Here is a 21362-nt window from a genome sequence, read left to right as displayed (position 1 = left end):
CTAACATATGTATATTGTATGTTTGAGATGTATTTCCTATTTTTGCTTCAGTATCAAGCAATCTGATTCACTAAACACGTATGCTATATTCACATATTATTAATTGCATTGCTACATACTGGGGTAATAAATCCTTACAATCCTAGCAGTGTCATTCTGTTCATCCCTGCAAAAATGTTTCATAGGTATAGCCTGTTGAAGCAAAGCTGAGAATATTTTAGGGTAGATACCTTTCTTCATACGGGGAATGATTATTGTAACTAGAAATCAAATCCTGAAGTTATGAGATCAATGTTTACTGTTTACATGCAGGAGCTATTGCATCTTCTGTAAATTAAGCAGTAATATATGATGGAAGCCAATGGATTTACTCCTGCTTTTATTTTCCTGGGTCTTTCTTATATCTAACCTGAAAGTGAAATCAAGAGCGGCATACTTCAGTTTTGACAACCACCATTTAATCATTTATGGACTTCACATATGTGACTGTAGATGTCAGAATGACTCCTAAATTTCACCAGGAAGGAGATAGTGTAATACTCAGTGTAAAAGAGAAGAAAGGTAATTAAATATGAAGCAAACTGATAATTGTATTATCTAGTTTATCTTTGCCAGAGGCCTAACCCGCTGTTGACAGCTGCATAATATCAGTGGCATTGGGAAATGATAAGTTAGTTGAAATTGGAGGAATTTCAGTGCTTCACTATGCCATATTCCACTAATGGTATTTACAAGGCATCTGACCAAAGATCATAATTTGCCTTGAGTGCTTAGTTGAAGCCAAAGTAATGATGGAACATATTATGTAACTGAAACTTGGAAGGATCACTTGGAAAATGATCATAGGTCAGGAGATAAATTGAAATGTGCTGTCATTAACGTTTTCTGTGTTGAAGCTTGTAGTGACAGGTTTCACAAAGTGGACTGGAAACCCAGATGGAAAGGTTCATTCTAGGGTTTTAAGTATCAATTTTGGCGTGAAATAGATGTGATGGATTTGATCAAGATTTGTATATGTGAAAAGTCAAGGTTTCATTAACCTATCTTAAACTTTGGTGAGGAACTTGAAGGGAAGCTGGCTTAGTACTTGATCCTCAAATATGGTTGTATAGCGGATAAGTGATAGTCCTTTTGTATTGCCATGTCTCTAGCTGGTCCAATGAAAAATTAGCTGTACTTCTCTCCCGGAAGGTTTATATATGTGTAGTTTTTTTTTCCCATTTGCAATTGGTTGTAGTGTTTCTCATCTGCACTTGCAGTTATCTAACATTGTGTGGATGGCTTTGAAAGAAGTATTATGCTGCAGAAGCTGACCCATTCTCTCTGTGGTTGGGTAGTGGATTCTATCAAGTGGCTGCGTGATGATAGTATCATTATTGGTTGTTTTCAAGTAAATGAAGATGGTGAAGAAGAGGGCTATCTTGTCCAAGTTGTTAAAAGCAAGGACCGTACCTTCTCTGAAGTTAGTTTCTTAATTTCGATTTTTTTTTCTTCTGTTGAGATTAAATCGATGTCAATTCTTTTCCCATTAAATTACTTGCATTGTTGGTATGACATTTTTATTTATTTTCATCTGCTGCATTTTGCACTTTCGATGAAATAGTTTATGGTTGACCGAGTCAATTCATTGAATTAGTTTCCACAAGTTGGTCATTCAATCAGACTTTGTATTCTAGTTAATGCATGAAACGTGCAGAAAATATTAAATTTCTATTACTCCACAACCCTCATCAGTACATTAAGATTTTCTTGTATCTCGATTTGATTCTAAAAAGAACAAATTAAATAGACTTGGAAAGTGTTGCAAATTTCTAAGAATACTCTGAATAATGTAGGATGTGCACATGATTGTAAGTGAGCGTTTGATCTGTCACTTTTAAGCTCTAGTTTTCGTTGATTAATATTTCTTGATTTTACATTGCCATTAAATTGATTTACGTATGTCCTTCCAAAGCTTCCAGATTTGCTTGTATTCTACAACCTTTTCAACAACAGGTCTGAAAATTTAATTCCGATTTTCTTTCTCCCTTGAAGTCTTCATTTTGGGTCTCCTCGATTCTGATGTTTTTTCTTTTTGCAAATTTATTCTTCCAGCATTGTACTTGCATTTTCCTTTTATGGTTCTTGATAGGTTTCTCTCCTAGTTGACAATCCCTCCAGGATACAAGGCTGGCCACCTGTGAACAAGGGCGAGACTTACCATTTCTCATTTTTATTGAAATGGAGTGTATATTTTCTGCCCTTGCTACTTCATCCAATAAATTTGTCTGCATCAATAATATGATTAGTTCATCCACAACCTAGTTTTTTTAATTAGACACCATGCGATGTTAATAGAACTCTTATATCTTTCCCCCAGTATTATAATCAATAAAAAGAGAAAACGAGAACATGAGTTGGTTAAATTTTTTTAAAGTTTTCAATTATGTAAACAATACTTGTTAATTTTGTCCATTTTCAAATTTACATTTGTCTATTAACTAAAACAACTGGGGTTACTGTTCACAGCTAAGTGCACACCTTACTAACAAAAAAGATCTTTTTTGTTTTTTGTTTTCCATATAAGTACAAAGTTCTATTTATTATGCTATATAGAATAAATTTTTTTACTGAGCAAATAAAGAGCATCACATGCCTTCTTGCGTTGTATGGAGAGGTTCGAAGTCCGAATAGCAACGCCTTTTTTTCCTTTTGTTATGCTGTTTCACTATAAACCCAGAGTCGCAGTCCAATTTATTTTATACCCACCAGCTCATAAAAAGGTCTTTCACCTATAAATCTACAGTTTTACTCTATTTATTTTTAAACCCATCCAATTCCAAAATCTCTTAGACCCAACATACTCCATCCAAATTTTTTCGTCATTAATTTTTGAACTCACCTACTTTCTGAAAGGATTTTTGGCTCATGCACCTAAAGTCTTACCCTTATTTACTATTAGACCCACCCACTTCTGAAATCACTCTTAAATCTAAAATACTCTATCAAATTATTTTTAAACCCATTTTTTATTGAGAAGTTTGATATATGTCGTCATTTTTCTAAGTGGTTAGGTATATAGTGTAACCAAATGTTCAAACTCATATTTTTAATTTTTCTCACAATAATGTCGTGGCATCGCTAACTGCAAATGGATCTTTTATGTATAACCTCATATTTTTACCCGTTTTATTTTTAAACTCACTTCCAAAACATTACCTATAAACCCAAAGTTTCACCATCATCATTTTTTAATCCACCTGCTTGAGAACACTTTTAGACCCAAAGTACTCAAAAAGAATTAATTCCAAACCCACTCCACTTTGTGTACAGTTTAAGTCATATTTTGCAATAATTTTGTTTAAACTGGTTAGGTATTAATTGTATTATTAAACCAAATGCTTAAACCATTATCTGTGTCTTTTTTCACAATAATATCCTAGCATAGCGCATTGTATATAGGTTTTTCCCTAAAAACGTAAAGTTTCACCCCATTTATTTTAAACAGACTTACTTCTAAAGAGCTTTTTCCTTATAACAGCAAAGGTTTACCATCATTTTATTCTTAACCTACCCACTTCCCATATCACTCTCACCTAAAGTACTCCAATGGATTATTTTTAAATCCATTTTGAATTTCAATAGTTGGATATATGCTGTAAGTTGCTAATTTTTGTTGTAACTTTGCTATATGTTTGTTTTTAGTGTTTAGATATAGAGTGTATTTTTAAACCAAATGTTTAAACTTTTATTTTTTTGGCTTTTTTCAAACTAATGCCGCAGCATCGCGTGGGTCAATTGTGCTAGGTATTTATTAAAAAAAATCTAATTTGTTTAGCTTCAGTTCAACTAGCTGGGTAGCTGATAGCCTGATAAAATTAACTAGTGTTATATTTTCTGTTATCTGGAGGTAAAGTTTGCAAGCTTTGTTGATGTTAATGTTAACAAGTCATTGATTTATTTCATCTGAATACTTTATTTTTTTCCGAGTGTTTTATTAATATGAATCAGTTTCATAAAGACAAATGTCTGAGATATTGGCAGCAGTGCAATTTTGTTTTTTAGTACTATTAGCTTTTTTACCTTTTTTTTTTGGTGAGGAGAGGGTGGACTCGACATTTTTAGGACCACATTACCCCAAGAAATGTATTGCAGGACAAGTTCACTTGTAGATGGTTCGAATCATGAGTGAGTTTTATTCAAGACTGCATGTAATTATGCCCTTATGCCCAGTCACATTGATTTAATGTGGTTCTTTACTACAGAGTACATTTTCAAGTAAGCAGAAACCTATTGGAGATAAATTTTCTATCTTTCGTTAAAGTTGTTATCTTTTAAATATATAGTAATCTTATGTAGGCCTATTTGATATAGGCTAATCTTTCGGGATTTATCTAAGAATCTTCTGGATTTGTCTAGGATTTAGTTTCTTATACATAATACAAACCATTTGTCAAAGGATTTCCTTCGTTGATAAATGGTATTGGATGGTGATTGACGATAATGTTGTAAAAAGGATTGTTTCCTCTTATTCTACAACCAGTCATTGGTGGTGATCATTGGGTCTGAAACCCTAATTTTCAGTATGAAGCCTTGTTCTGAGGTGAAGCCAATATGAATCTGTAAAGCCAATACGACTCTTCTGCACAAGCCCTAAGCCTGAGGGCCTGAGGAAGAGAGATTCAGTTAGCTAAAACCATAAGTGTGCACCAGTACCTATATTATCGGAACTTAGGAGTTTTAGCTTGACCAAACATGGCTAAAATTTGTTAGGTGTATAGATTTTGATTTTTAAGATTGGAAAAGTTTTAACGGAAATTTTTTCCTCCTTTTTATACAATATATTTTAGGTTTATATCATGACAAGATTTATCGTAATTGTTTTTTTTCCTCTGTGGTGTAGGCTTCTTGTAACCCAATTGTTTATTCCTTCCCGGATTTATTTGATGGTGTCTGGGATATATTGCCCTTTGGGCGAGGTCCTTATTTGCTTGCAAACTATTTGGATTACTGGTATGTTGAAATTGATACTGGCCTCATTATACTACTTCATCTCCTTCTATAATTGTTTAATTGCACACACGGCAAGAGAGATACACTCTGTATCTTAGATTTTTTTATCATCCTATTTCTTTTTTATATTATTTGGTTTTTCCCCTCTAAATTTATAGCTAGCTACTTTTTATTGGTACATTACCCAAAAACAAATTTCTTACCATTTTTTTAATTTGATCCTAGATCGCGACTTTTAGGTTTTCAACATTGTTTTACACGCCTGATGGTTCGTAAATGCATTCCTTGAATCCTGTCAAATGCAATCTGTAATCTTAAGCTTATACTTCATTTGATAAGTTTTCTATGAGATGACTAAAATGTAAAACTACATTCAACTTTAATAAATATCACTAAGAACTTATGTGAAGCCAAGGAACAGCAGCATATATTATACATTAATTTTGCTACAAGTTTTGAAGAACTGTAACATGACATGCTAATGCCGTATCATACGCTATGGCAGAGAACTCACCAGTGTAATTGTACGTGTTCATCCAGGTTCGATACAACTCACACATCCACCATTTTGACTTTTTTTTGCATACTCAAGGAACTTGTTAGTTTTCTAAATAGACAGTGTTCATTATATATGCTCTTTTTCGTTAAGAAATGGTGATTAATTAATTTCTTTTCCATTGTTTTATTCTTAATATTTTCTAATACAAAAACAACATATGTAAGGTAAATATTCATATTTACATATGTGGGACAATGGAATGTACGCTGGCTCCTGGGAAGTAGGAGTTAATGACTTAATGCTATGGTTTGTTACCTGGTGTTGTTTGTGGTCAATTTGTCTTTATTCAATCAGTACTGGGAGGTTGTCATAGTAAAAACAAAAAACGACAGGCTAAACCCCAAATGAGCCCTATTTATCTCATATAATGTTCAGCTGTAGATTTTCTCATGTTATCTGCTTTGTTTAATTTGATACTTAGACGGGTATCTTCTTGCAGGGATGTTGTTCTTGCTTCTAACCAAAAAGCCATTGACCAGCATATTTTGTTATTGAAGTGGTCGAAAGAAGATAACAGAAGGGAAGTGGTGTCCCTTGAATTTAGTAGTGATAAACATACTCCTAAAATTGAAGTACCAGGTGCACTTTATTTTCACTTTTATGTGCTTTCAGTTGCTTTTTGTCTGTTTGGTTACTTGGAGAATCAGCTCATTTTGTTACTTTTGCTTTTTCAAATCTTTTTGATGCTTAAAAGGATTGAACATTATAGGCTTTCAATTTTCAATGTGAATGTTGTTATATAACATGCTTTGCATGACTCACCTTTGTTCTTTAGCTAAAATTTAGTCTCATCATCTCATAGAATTGAAAATCTGGAAAGGTAGCTTTTACATTATATGCTCCAAAATGTCTTTTTCCCCCTCTTTTGTGCTGACGCCAGTATTGGTGAATGAAGTGTTCCAAGTATTACACCAATACACAAGGAGAAAGGAGAATGTATAGTCTATTAGAATAGATTCTATAAAAGCTGGCAGGCAGTGATGATGATCTCAGATGGTATAACTTGATTGGTGAACATGTGAATGCTGAAATTTGTGTGCAAGCTTTATATCATTGTATGTTTTGCAAACAGTTTATCAGTCAATGTTTCTAATATTTTTCAAAATTTGGCTTTGGTTGTCCCCTTTTATTATGGCTTATTAATTGTCCATTGTGAATGATGCTCCAAATATATGCTCTATTCTTTTCAAATGTTTGCAATATTGTGAATGGTCATAGTAAAGGTTTTCCGTCTCCAGATTTGTAACTAAATTTGACTGGCAGTGTATGTGATGTGACTAAGAATCAAGCTGAGCTTTATATATATTTGTATTATGTCAATATGGATGGAATGTTACATAATATTCTTGCTATGTGGACTGAAAATTGTTTTACAAATATTGTATATTATGTGCAGAATTTGCAATTGAATTTGACTGGCAACTAGGGGTGCATTCGGTTCGGATACGGCTCGGATATGACCATTACCATAACCATAACCACTTTCTAAAAACGGATACGGATACGGTTCGGATATTCATCGGTAAGAAAAAAGCATTACCATATCCGCATTAAACGGAAACGGATATGGTTCGGATATTAGAGAGACGGATACGGTTCGGATACGGATACTAAACGGATATTTGGGAAATAGATATGACTAGGATATGACAAAAAATATATATGATTTTAATAACTCGCAAAGTAAACAAGTAAGACAAGTTACCTCATAGACTTTGTTGTTATTTTGTATGACAAACTTCAGAACACCATAGAAGGCCCTAAACAAAAAATAAAAAATATTGAATACCATAACTAAAATGTGATAATCATATGCTTATGAAGTTAAATAACAAACCTATGGGTGCTTTTATAAATGTTTCGGCAATCTCCGAGTCGTTGTGATCCGAAAGCTTAACCACATCAAGAGCATCATCATTCCCAAGAGCCATAGAATCTGCATCGGGTATATTACATTTTGCCAGCTTCAAAACTCGAAGAGATCCAGAGTTGATCAAAGCTGGAAGAATAATAAATCGGGAGTTTTGGAGAAAGGAATCTCTACCCGAGAAATCAAGATACATCTCCAGAATAATAATGATGCAATTTACAACAAATGCTTGAACTGTGGGTTTTTTCAAATCACTCAACAAATGCTAGAAATTAGGGCACAAAAAAATTAGGGCTTAGGGTTTTGAATTATACCAAATTGAGGGTGAAGGCGAAGGGTTCTGTAACTTCTGTTACTGTAGGCTTTGAACGGCGGAGGGATGCGGAGCTCGACGTGGAGGAGGAGCGGAGCTGGTTGCTGGTTGCGGAGATCGGAGGTGGAGCTAGATGCGGAAGAGGACGCGGAGCTGGTTGCGGAGCTGGTTGCGAAGCTCGGAGGCGGAGCTCGATGCGGAGGAGGACGTGGAGCTGGTTGCGGAGCTTGGAGGCGGATCCTGACGCGGCGGAGGAGGCGGAGCCCAGCTTAGGGTTTCGACTTTCGGGAATTGGGGAGGCGGAGGATCGGGTTTAGGGCTTAGGGTTTGGGAATCGGTTGGGTCTGGGAGGTTTTTTTGAGTTTTAAACGGGTCGGGTTGTGGATTTTTAGTTTGACCCAACCCAATATCCATTATCCATTATATATATATAGCCCATTTCAAATATCCGGATATCCGGACCGTATCCGCAATTTCGACCCGATAACCGTATCCGAACCATATCCGGATAAAAAATCTAAACCGTAACCGTATCCGAAACCATATCCGACCGGTTTCAATTTTTCCTTACCATATCCGCTTTCTAAACGGATACGGTTGCGGTCGGTCCGGATAAATCCGGACCAGTTTGCACCCCTACTGGCAACGCATGTGACTAAGAATCAATCTGAGATTTTATGTATTTATGTGTTGTGTGAATATGGATGGTATAATATCCTTGCTATTTGGACTAAAAAATTGTCTTGCAATTATTTTTATGATTATGTGCAGTGTGCAGAAAAGAATTTCCTTTAGTTTGCTACCATGCAAAATGTTGTATTAACGGTCATTCCCGTCACATGAACCCCATGTATCCTTGAAATATTTTGATTGGTTATCAGCATTCTTTTTAATATCCCCGACATGGCCCGATATATCGCCTAATATATCCTTTAAAGGGCTTGTCGTAACCGATAAGGTCTCTAAATATCCTTGACTGTTTTTTGGCTATTTTGGGATATATTTCGGATATGGCTGATATATCATATATCAGCTAATATGTTGGCTGTTTTATCTTTTTATATGGCCTATTACAAAACAATATATGGCGTTTGACAAATTTTTGGGTGAGATATCATGATTTTCCCATTATACCAAATGTCATTTTGGTCTAAAAAAATCAGGCGAAATGTTGCAATGTTGATTTGTACTTTTGTTTGTTTTACAAGGTTGATTATTGATCCCAAATATATATTATTTACATTTTGTATGCTTAGATTTCTTTAAGTATGTTGAGATTAATCCGATATGAATTTTTGCCATCAAATATTTCCCCAATATCTGATATTTATAACATTGGTTATCAGTTAGTTTTATTATGAGTTCATGTTCATAATGATTTTGTACAAATGAAAAATTAGTCGCGCTCTGGATGGCTAGTGCTAGGCAAAAAGTGACAGTTATCACCAGGGACAGATATGCACATGTAAAGTTAGAGAGGGCAGTTGGATCCTTAACAATATGCAAAATTACATTCTATAGCCTTATAACTTACAATTTGCCCACCATAATTTAAAAATATTTGCATCCCATTTGAATGTTAGCCTATTTAAATTGGGGATTTAGCCCATTTGTCGAGAACATTGATGTATATTTTTGGGTGACTAGATACTTGTCGTTTGCCCCCCTAAGAACGTTTTTTTTATCTGCAATGCTTATCATACTTAAGGTGATTTCTGTAACAACCCTGTCTGATTTTGCAGTCTATCTATTTCGGTGAATGTTAGTTAAATCTGCTTAGTGAAGCCTTAGTTAAATCTGCTTAGTGAAGCCTTACTGATTCTCTTATATCCTTTTTACTTCAGAAAATGGTGACGACAATTTGGTATTGGGATTTTGTATTGAGCAATTCTCCTCAAACGAGAAAATTAACATAAAAGTTGATGATAAATTTAAAGAACTTTCTCCTCGTTGTATTCTTTTGTGCCTTACAAGTGAAGGAAAGCTCAACTTGTTCTATGCTGCAAGGTTGGTGTTTCTCTACTGATGTTCTATTTAAAACTTTTTCTTTACATCTAAGTTCTGATGTCTCTTACTAGCTAACCTCTAAATCCTATTTAGGGTTTCAGAACCGGTAGATCGGCCTCAAACATCCTTACCTCTTGATAACAATGACGTAGTCAGTTCATCTGAAAATTTAATGACCAAGCCACAATTGAAGGATGATATAGAAAATGCAACTTCTGAGAATCAGTCAACGCAGATATGTGCAGAAGCCCTCAATTCTCATAAAGGTAACATTTTAAAGAAAGTGCACTCCATGTTCAGTGATTATTACACGTGTCATTGTTTTTTGGATCCTTACTTTTCTGTAAGCTTCCTCTGTTTTCCAAACATGTTCAATGAATGTAGTAAATTCAGGACTTTCTGTTTTTTTGAAGTACTCACAAGTGCTTGCAAATGTAGATGCATTTCAACTCCAAAGAGAAATAATCCCCCCTCAAAGGAAGCAAGTGGGCGATAGTTCACCAGCAGGTCTTTTTACTGGAGAGGTCGCAAATAGCAAATCATCATTGGAAACACATGGATCTGGTTTCATCCTGAGAAATAATATGACACCTAGCATAAATGTGCTTAGCAATACTTCTACCAAAGTGGTTGGAGGTACTACATCCTCAGGTAAGATAGCAAGTGAACCACCTGCTTCCATGTATTCAAATAAAAAAGATGTTGCGTCGCAACATGGTGAAGTGAGTAAAAGACTTTTTGCTTTAACTGGCGTTTCTGAAGCTCCTTTTGGTTCGCAATCCACGGAAAATATTTTTGGTGCAAACATCAGCCCCTCAACTTTTACTTTGACTAGATCAGTTGTCAGTGATGCTGAACAAAGGACAAAACTCGGCAGTGTTTCATCTGAAACTCAATCTAGTGATCAACTTTTTAGCTCAAAGGACTCTAATAGAGCGCATCAGTCATTAGCTTTCTCTTCCGGCAAAGTAGCTCAGAATAAGGAGTGTTCAGGTTACTTGCCTAGTGGAAAAGGTGTTGAATTGGTACCTGCTGTTCAAGGGTCCCGTCTTTTGGCTCAGGAAGGTTCTATACCAGGAATGTCACAACATTCTAGGTCACAACATTTGCTTGAAAATATAAGAGCATCCAAATTCTCTCAGACGTTGGATTCTGAAAGAGATATCTCAAAGCAGTTTTATGATGTAAGATTCACTTTTCACTTCGAGTATTCATTTGAATTTTATGGATTATTTTCTCTTCATGTCACTCCCAATGCTTGCGAAAGCTTTTTGAAGCATGCTCCAAGACGCACTTCGAAGCATTTTGAACAATAGTTGCTCTGAAGCTCAAAAGAAAAGTGATTTTGAACAAATATCAACTATAAAAACCTTCACTTGGGATCTATCTAGTGGATTATTTTCTTTTAATTTTATTAGAAAGCAATCAATTTTCTTGCATTATTTCAGTCTCAGGTTGATTGAATCTTAGCAGCTGCCTTAGTGATCTTTTTTCTTTTAATTCTCACAAGGAAAATCTTTGTCATAAACTTATTGATGTTTCCTTCTTGAAAATTCCCGACTCATCTTTGTGAATTTTACTCAGGTGAAAGACATGGTCAAGGAACTCGATATCCTCTTATCATTTATTGAAGAAAAAGGCAGGTTCAGAGATGCATGTACAGTATTTCAGAGAAGTTCACTTTTGGCATTGGAGAATAATCTAGAAGATATTTCAGCAACAGCACACAAATGCAAGGTATCAGTTTCTCTCACTTTCCTATGCATGCACATGCATAAACACTTGCAATCTTATGCATTTTGCATTATTGTGTCTCTTTGGGATGCATATTTCATTGTTTGTTTTTCTCATCCCTGTAGAAGGATATAGAGGGACGGCTTACGGAGATTCAACAGCTTCAAAATAAGATGTTGCAAGGTACTCTAAGTTGTAATTTCTAACCAGTTGTTATCCTGAATAGGCTTATATCTGCAGGGGAGTGAACATACCACTGCAGTTCCTTCCTGATATGTTTATTGCATTAATGCTTTCTTTTCTTTTTAGTTCTGCTAGGTGATAGCTGTCTGAGTAAGGATATAATAGATTTTGTTAGTAGTTTGATGATGATAGGAGAAGCATATCATCCAAATACTGGATTGCATCTTCGACTCCTGTGATTGGAGGAGCATATAGTTCGAGGTGAACTGCCTCACTACAAAGAAACAAACACACCTTTAGTTTTTGGTGACGTACATTATGCTTAATTTTCGATAATTATAAGAGAAAGTAACTTCACAACATAGATAATCATCATATGTAATAAGCATGTAATAAAATAAAAGACTTGAAATGCAGAGAATACACTTTAAGTTGAGCAGTTCCGGCATCAAGAACTAAGAGAAGGGGAGAGGCGCTTGGAAGAGGAAAGTAGAATGAGGATATGAATGTTTGTATTATGTGTGTCTATATATATATATAGATGCACATGCATTGCACGTGGTTAAATATCATGATTGTTTGATTTATTTCTTTTTAAATCTTTACTTTATGATGTAATATTGTCTGTGAACCTTCATAATACTTATGTTTATGTACCTTCAAGTTTCATTTTATATGTCGTTGTGATCATAAGCAGTGTAAGCAACAAATCTTTCGAAAAGGTTAGTCACTCATATAGCAACCACTTTCTTGAATGCCTCAAATCTAAGTAATGGATGACATAAAATTCTTATGAATTAAAAAGAAAATGAAAAATAATCTTCTATGTTGATCCCTATGACTATAAAATAAGAAAACCTATCAACATTTAAGAAAAAAACCTATTAACATTTAAGAAAACTCTCTCCATAAGCTTGCAAAGCTAACTACATTCAACTATTAGGTTGGTCAATTCTTATTATTTTGAAATTAATTCATCATAGCATTGAAATAGCTCTTGCATCTCCAATTCTTAAGTTAATTTGATTTTAGCTCCTCGAATCAAAAGTAAAACAAAAGCAATTAGAGGGAAATTAGTCCCTTGAATTGCTAATTACATCATTTATTTGAAGGATTAATTTCAAAATAACTTAAGAATTGAGTTACCTAATAATAATTTAAATGCTTTAACGAACTAATTTCAAAATATGAGATATGTAAGGGACTAATGCAAAAAACATTTCAATCAATCAATTGTTGTTAATAAATTCATTAATTCCATAATTTGGTATTAATTAATTGGTTAATATTTACACATGCAATGCATATTATGTCTACCATGTTATGTCCTCTAAGCTTCTTTTACTCTTTAGTTGTCAACCACTTCTAATTTGATTAATTTTTTATTAATTAGTTGTGAATGGAGAGAGCTTTAACTCGGAAGTTTAATTTTGACTTAATAGTTTTAGTTGATTACCAATTATAATTAGGATAAGAATATTAATATTGCAAAGGATTAGGAGTAAAACTCATCTAGAAAAGTTTTTTTCAGAACTCCCACTTTATATATATATATATCACTGTTATAAATAGCGGTAAATAGCCCTGCAATAGCGGCGCTAATAGCATTAGCGGTCCCTTCCCGCGACGCTATCGCCCGCTACGCTATCGCGCAATAGTGGTGACATATTACGGAATATGTCTGTTCGCAAAAGCAGCCAATAGTTTGTCATAATGGTAAATAGTGAGTGATTGCATTTGAAATTTGCTTTTTGACTGCTATTTACAAGCGGTTTGAGGCTTATTTTTTTAAAATTAAACTCAACCCCTGATCATTACATTCCACCGTTTCCTGTGATTTTCAGCATACTTCCGTCACCCCTCATAGCCTCTGGCACCTACCTTGATACTTTCTCTCACCTCCTACACCGTGAGCTCCTCTTAGGGCAGTCCTGTCATCGCTAAGTTCTTCTTCTCGAAGACGACGATTTTTTAACTCCTCCAGTCATCTTCGGTATTACGTGATAGTTACATGTCTATTTCATGTTTAGGATCTCTTTAAATCATCCAATATGTACTTTTAGATTTCTTAGATTTTTCTTTAATTTTTTTTATTATTTATACATATCTAAATTACAAGCACAAAATTGGTGCTTGGTATTGATGTGGCCTTCTCTCATCCCCACATTACCCACTTGAAAATGGACCCCACTTGATTACCACCACCTATGGTTCAGTGCCTGACAACAATTTCAAAGTTTTGAGCACTAACTAATCTGAAACTGATAAATTATGCTCCTTTCTTATATTAACATGGGACAGTTTCCAATAAATTATGCTCCTATCTTATATTTATGTAAAAGGTACATGCTAGCAGCACATATCTATCCTCTTTGAGATGCTTGTCAATAAATTTTCAATTAAATAGATAAGTGCGATTATGAGAGCCATTGACAGCACATATCTTGGCAAAGTTCACTTGCTCGTATTAATTTTTCAAGCTACAAGCTTAAAAAACGAGCATTCCTTTTTTCTGTTGATTGTTATACATCATCAGCCACAACCCATCAGTATTAAGCATTTAGGTAAGATTTTCCCTAACCTCAGGTTGAGTGCTGTTTTCATGGGGCCAAAAACTGGATTTAAGTTAAAATGTTGATCAAATTGATCCAGTAACTCTTAAGCAACTCCTAAGGGGTTGCCTATAGATTCCATCAATTGTATGCTATGATCAAGCTTATTTATATTTGCAGTTGCTATTTCTTCAAACATCTACCTGTTACTCTATGCTTCTATCTTGCAAGTTGAAACATATTTAGCTGATAAGGAAGAGGTTTAAAATCTGGAGCCTTGAAACTTTTCATTGTGCAGTTTCAGCTCGGCAAGGCTACATGAAAGGCATAGTTGAACAAGCTTCTAATAGAAAATATTGGGACATATGGAACCAACAGAAGTTGAATCCTGAACTTGAAGCGAAACGCCAGAATATTTTAAATGCAAATCAGGTTAAGCATGTACCTTTGAAGCAGGTTGGATTTTAATAATTCAATTTATAATTCTGAACTCGGTGAATGTGCATTTTTCATGCAGAATTTGACAAATCAGATCATTGAACTGGAGAGACATTTCCACACTCTTGAGATAAATAGATTTGGTGGTAGTGGTAGAACTTCATTAGGTCATACAACTTTCCAGAGTGGTTCTCTGCCTGTAAGGTATGATACAAATGGAAATGCAGCTTCGCTATGTGATAATTTTTTTAAAGCCTAGTGTTTTCTTTACTAGACAAACTGGTGTTGTATTGTTTTTTTGATGAAAATATTTATATAGCAATTTCCTATTTTTGAGCATAGCAAATTAAATCTGCCATAGTTTATTTCTAATTATCGTGACATGTGAGGCTGACATCAGATCGCAAAGAGTATTACTAAAGTGTGACTCTCTAATATCTACTTGCAGGCAAAAACAATCTTTGCAGAGTGTCTATAACACACTAAACTCACAATTAGCAGCAGCCGAGCATCTTTCTGAATGCCTATCTCAACAGATGTCTGAGTTAAATTTAAACTCAGTTCCTGTAAAGCGGCGGAGCATAACAAAAGAGCTTTTTGAGTCGATTGGTCTTTCTGATGAAAACATGTCATTTGAATCACCAGCTTGCAAAAGATCCAGCCTTGCTCCGTATTCTACGAGGAGAACACCTCCATCCGTGACTGGTGCTATTAGTGACCATCTGAGTAAAAAGATATTAAGTGCAGCAAAGGCTTTTGAGCCAGAAACTGCGAGGAGGAGAAGGGACTCACTGGATAAAGTAATATTTTCTCCTTAAGTTCATTGTACAATTTAAGTTTTCATAGTGCATAACATATTTTGATCTCTATATGAGTTACCTGTGTTCCGTTCATAGTATTGTAAGTAGTTTCTTTTTGCTTCTATTTGTTACAGTTCAATACATTCTTAGACATATGCATTCATAGTATTGTAAGTAGTTTCTTTTTGCTTCTATTTGTTACAGTTCAATACATTCTTAGACATATGCACGCAATATAGGCAACAATCTGACTATTTGCTTCTATTTGTTACAGTTCAATACATTCTTAGACATATGCACGCAATATAGGCAACAATCTGACTAATGAGGTTAATCTTCTTAATGTTTTGAACTCTAAAACATATAGACTATTGCCCTAAGTGAATTAAACTCAAAGCCATGATTTTTTTATTAGCTAAATTACTTACAAATAGTATGAACTTGTATGCATTTTAAACAGTTATTACCATTAACCTTCCATTTTAGTTGTCATGATTTTTGATGAAAATGTCCTTGGCTTAAATATAATACTTCTAATAGCAAGTGAGATTGAATTATAAATATGACAATAATGATATAAATGTTTCTTATGAAAATATAAAAGCATTTCTGCCTAAATAACTTATTATTTGAATGATAAAAGGAATGGTCAAAAAATAAATATTACACGCATCTTTTCTTGAATTTTAGTTATTAACTACTAGTACTTAAAAAAGAATTTCTAAGAGATAATATAAGAGGTTTAATAGAATATAATTTCCCAAAATATTTTGTAGAAGCATTAGTAGCCATTTTTCTTTATTAGATGTCAATAAAATAGGCTAAATAGCATTAAATAAAGTGATTTTTTATTAGATGTCAATAAAATAGGCTAAATAGCATTAAATAAAGTGATTTTTTTCAATTTTCCAACTTTTGCTGTCACTGTCATTGTCTACTATTCACCTTCTCCTTTTCCCCTTACCTCCTCCTCAAAACCCTTAACTAATCACCTGGACAACTTAAATGCACTTCCCTCTTCCTTAATGCTCACTCTTCCCTTTATTTCTCGACCTACTTCTTCCTTCTCCTTTCCAAGCCTTAACCTAATTAGCAGTGAAACCCGGTCTAATTCGAAAGAAATTTCTTTTTCTGAAACTGAAATGAAAGTTTGGTGCAAACAGTAACATGTTCAGAGGTTTTGGTCAAGTCTAAGTACCTGAATGAGAGGGAAGCAAAATATCTGAATCTTCTGTCAAATTTTTTTTAGATGTCACACCACCAGTATAAAAGATTGAGGCTAGGCTGGCTAGCTTTGATCAAGACCAGTTAAAAAGATGATGATAAATTCAGATCAAGTTAAAAGGGATTTGATTGTTTTTATTCTAAAAAAGAAGTTGAAACAGGCACAAGTCATCAGAAGAAGTCTTTGTTCTTTAAAAACCTGAAATCGAAGATCTGAAACAACTCAGCAAGGTTGGTGTTGGTGGCTTCCTAGTGGGAAGTAAGGATGGAGAAGAATAAGAATAAGAAGAGTTATGTCTTTTTTGGGTTTGAATAATAGATTATGGTTTGGAAAAAAGTTTTAGAGGTTAACTTGATATCAAAGAAATCCCTTAATTTGTGCAACAGTGGAAAGGATTTTTTTTTTACTCAGCGAAATGGCCTTTCTTTTCTCCTTGTTAACTAGTTTATGTTTAAAATGATTGAAAAATGATTGAAGGAGTAATTTTGTAATCAAAGTGTTGTTGACACCTATACAGTAGTTACCAGTAAAATTCGAAGCTTATGATATTTATTGAGACCTGAAATTCAGCCTTTTCTGCAACATGTCAAAGGTGTGTGCATTTGTAGGTTCTATGTCCAAAAACATACCTAAACAGCCAGGAATATCAGGATATTAGCTTGTATGCCTGCATGTCCGGAAACATACTAGCACATATTGCATTTTGGATACATCTACAAAGCATCCTTAACGAAGCAAGTAAATTAAGGGGTGATCCTGGAGACTATTGTTTCACTCAATTCATTAGCTATATGTTGGAGATTTTATTGAGCTGGGTCCAACACATTCTGGTTTGGTACAAGTCATATTCACCCAAATGTGTTGCTTTTCAATAGAGTTGCGTGCTTTTCTTGCGAGATAATGTTTTCTCAGGGCTTTTCTGACAAGATAATCATGGTGTATCAGGAGTATTATTGAGTTTAAAAGTATTATATATTTTTTTTCTTAAACTAAAGCTTTAGTACTTCAAATTCATTGTTGTTATGCATGTTTTACTGGTTGACTGGTTGCTGACACAATGACCTATAGTTGATAATTTCTTGATCAACCATATCTGTGGCATTATGCCTGTCTTAACAAAACCTTGGTTGCTCATTAGACTTGGATAGCTCTATCCTCTAAACACCACATATTTATTAATCTAATTCATAAAAGTTGATTAGGGATGTAATAATTTTTTTGACAGTGGTAGAGTGTCATGAGGCCATGTAATCTTCGTTCTATATTCTTTTGTCTTATAAATTATTCAAATTAGTTTTTTTTTAATTCATATGTATGATCATATATTCATCATCAAGACTTCCACTTCATCCTACCATAAGCATCCCCACAAAAACATAAACTTAAGGCGCAAAGAATAAATGGAAAACTAAGTTGAATTATATTTACTCGTAGACTTTCATAACTATAGTTCCTTTTTTTTTTAAAGATTGAACATTTGTTCAACAGGTAGAAAAGATAATGAAGAATGATATTCATATTAATTATTCTTCCACAAGTATTCAACGTTTGAGTATTTATACCTCTATTTCCTTTAGATTCTTTAATTTAACCTTAAACTCAAGCCTCCTTATACTTGATGGTTAAGTCAATATCCAAAGCCTCTTATTTATGGTTATGTTGTGCATGTTAGGATTATCCTTGTTTTCACTAGATGCTATCATTTTCTATTTTTATAAACGAGGTACATTCCCATTTCCTACTATCTTGCCCACATTGTCGTGGGGTATTCTGACAGACATGTCCAAGTAGAGCTTTAAACTGCCCTTATCCAAGTTTATGTATAGAATAGGCTAGGTCGTTCTGCCGGATCATGTAATATGAATAAGTTGTATCCTACCAGTTCATGGTGTATTTACTGTTGTGTCATTTGATTCTGTTGTAATTTTAGATAACAGTTTCAAAAATGGTATTACCACAATTGTTAATTGGCAGTTTTATTATCTTTTTATGCAGAACTGGACTGGTTTCGAACCTCCAAAGACGACAGTTAAAAGGAGTATGCAAGTGCAGTACTCCAGATTTGGTGCAGAAAAACCTTTCAGGAAAGCTAAAGAAAATTTTGATTCTCAGATGGAAGCATTCGCTACCCAGCAAAAAAATAATGCAACCCGTTCATCCTCTTCCTCATGGTACCTTCTAAATGAAGGTAGTTTGCTGAATTCTAATTTAGTATCATCTGATTTATTGTTAAAAGTTTTATGTTAATCACTTGAATGTACTATCTAATCTAAATTAGTGGAAATATCTATCTAATTCTAAATTTGTTGAATATGGTTTCGTATTTTTCATTCTTCAGGCATTCAGGACAGCCATTCCAAAGTAGTGGTTGAACCTCAGTCTAATTCTGGGTCCAAGTGGGCACAAGACATAACAGAGAGAAATAGCACTCTATCTCAGTCAATGTCCCCATCAATAACTACTGCAGACAGTTTCGAAAGAAGTAGAAAGGATCTTTTTGGTTCACCTCCTATCTCAAGCCTAGAAGCAATGCCGGTGGGACACCTATCAAACCCTTTCACAGCCAAAACTGTTGCAAGTTCAAGAAACACATCTTTAACATTTTCTGGTCCCATTTCACCTATGAATACTGGACAAATAGGAGATGTAAGGAATCAAGCAAGCACGAATATGAACCAGACAAGTGGAGGGAATACGCCAGTCCTTCCAAATCTAGTAAGCATGAAACATGTGGCAGATTCTTCGGTTGGTATTTCTTCCATTACGAATGAGAATATCTTTTCACCTTTCTCTACTTTACCTTGTCATACATCTGCACAGTTAAATGGAAAAACTACTGAATTCAATAAGACGACCATCGGGAACCAGTCGAATGAATCTATTTTGAATTCAGCATCTTATCCTAAAGCTTCGACTTCATCTTCCTCACGTCCATTTTCTTCCTTTCAAACTCCTGCAACTGCATCATCTACACCATCCTCAACTCCTGCCTTTATGCCCCCCTTAACCTTTAAGAAAACATCGCACGCTACTAAACCTGCAGTTGTAGCCAATCAAACAGCTTCTGCATTAACCTCAACTTCCACTGATAATCAGTCTCTACTTTCTTCCAGTCTGATATCTTCTGAGTCACAGAATTCAATGGTTCAGGCAAATGCTTTACCTGCCAAACCTTTTGGAGCATCATTCTCTGATAGTAAGTTTGGAGGGCCAAACCAGGTAGCTTCAATATCAACATCAACTCCAGGTCCTTCTAGTCATTCACTTCCATCTTCCAGTACAATGTTTTCTCAGACACAGAAATCATCGTCAACAACTTTTGCATCATTGAGTACAGCAGCAACATCTCCAGGTATATCTGAACCAACTACACCAGTGACATCTGCAACTGTGAGTTCAATTCACTTGGATAACATTACGTCAAACTCTCCACCATCTAAGTCTCCATCTGAGGAAGTTGAACCTGTGCCTAAAACTCAAAACAATTTGCTTCTGACAAATAGTAGCAGCACGCCCCTTCCTGCATCTCTCTCTCAGCCTCAAATACAACCATCCACAACACCACTCACAACGACCACAGAAAAAGATCAACAGGTGGATGTTAGTTTGTCCCAAGAAGATGAGATGGAAGAGGAGGCTCCAAATACATCGACACTCAGCTTGGGATCCCTTGGTGGATTTGGACTTGGGTCATCCCCTTCTTCAAATGCACCAAAACCTAATCCATTTGGCGGTTCATTTCTTTCAGCTAACTCGACCACCCCAAGCCCTCCGCCTACTTTAGCAGCTCCTGCAGGGGAGCCATTCCGCCCTGCATCTTTCAGCCTCCCTTCTGCTCAACCGCTACAGATATCACCACCAGCAAGTTCAGGTGGATCATCGAGTGGTTTTGGTGGAGGTTTCAGTGGTTTTGGACAGCCATCACAGGTTGGAACAGGACAGCAAGCCCTTGGGTCAGTTCTTGGTAGTTTCGGGCAGTCACGACAGCTAGGTAGCGGTATGCCTGGCATTGGTTTTCCTTCATCGGGTGGCTTGAGCGGTGGTGGATTTACTACCCCTGCTGCTAATACGGGAGGATTTGCTAGTGCCGGTGGATTTTCTGGTGCTGCAACAGGAGGAGGGGGTTTTAAATCTGTTGCTTCTGCTGGTGGTGGGTTTGCAGCTGCTGCTAAAGGTGGAGGTTTTGCTTCTCTTGCTTCTGGTGGTGGCTTTGCAGGTGCAACTGGAGGTGGAGTTCTTGGTGCTGCGCTCCCAGCGCGGCTTTGGTTTGCTGTTGCCTGCTCCCAGCAGGCGCGTTTTGGTTTCAGCCAGAAGCATGCGCGTAGTGGTTGGAGCTGGCCTGTGTTTGGTTTCTGGATCAGGTCAGATTTATCTCTTTGTTTTTTGATTGTGTTGAGAATAGTAATGGAACAAGCTAAGGCCTCTTAGTTAAATTAATGAGGGACTAATTCATGACACAGTATAGGAATAGCCTTTTAATTTATTGGATTCTACATGATTTATTTGTTGCAGCCTTGTTATTCTACTTCGTTCTTTGCTTGATTGAAGCAATTCCCTTCCTGACAAATGATATTTGAAAATTAATTTTTCTTTATCATCAGTATTAGTCCTACTTTTCCTAAAAGGAACAAGGAAAAAAGTAATCATGAGATCTGAATATCTGATTTCAGAATGATAGCCTTCTTATGT

General features: G+C 35.3%; 1 protein-coding gene across 1 annotated transcript in view; it reads left to right on the top strand.

Moving 5' to 3' along the window:
* LOC109850176 (nuclear pore complex protein NUP214) overlaps positions 1-21362 on the top strand; it is a 41249-nt gene that overhangs the window by 18900 nt on the left and 987 nt on the right. Inside the window, exons 6-18 of the mRNA XM_020420121.1 lie at positions 1338-1462; positions 4883-4992; positions 5991-6130; positions 9579-9741; positions 9835-10007; positions 10180-10925; positions 11326-11478; positions 11601-11658; positions 14509-14642; positions 14728-14852; positions 15097-15448; positions 18669-18861; positions 19012-20919. Of these exons, the coding sequence (XP_020275710.1) occupies positions 1338-1462; positions 4883-4992; positions 5991-6130; positions 9579-9741; positions 9835-10007; positions 10180-10925; positions 11326-11478; positions 11601-11658; positions 14509-14642; positions 14728-14852; positions 15097-15448; positions 18669-18861; positions 19012-20919 (4380 nt within the window). The remainder of the gene's footprint in view (positions 1-1337; positions 1463-4882; positions 4993-5990; positions 6131-9578; positions 9742-9834; positions 10008-10179; positions 10926-11325; positions 11479-11600; positions 11659-14508; positions 14643-14727; positions 14853-15096; positions 15449-18668; positions 18862-19011; positions 20920-21362) is intronic.

Source organism: Asparagus officinalis, chromosome 7 (genome assembly GCF_001876935.1).
Source record: "Asparagus officinalis chromosome 7, Aspof.V1, whole genome shotgun sequence".
Classification (NCBI taxonomy): domain Eukaryota; kingdom Viridiplantae; phylum Streptophyta; class Magnoliopsida; order Asparagales; family Asparagaceae; genus Asparagus; species Asparagus officinalis.
The sequence above is the reverse complement of the archived record's forward strand: the minus strand, read 5'-3'. Positions and strand labels throughout refer to the sequence as shown.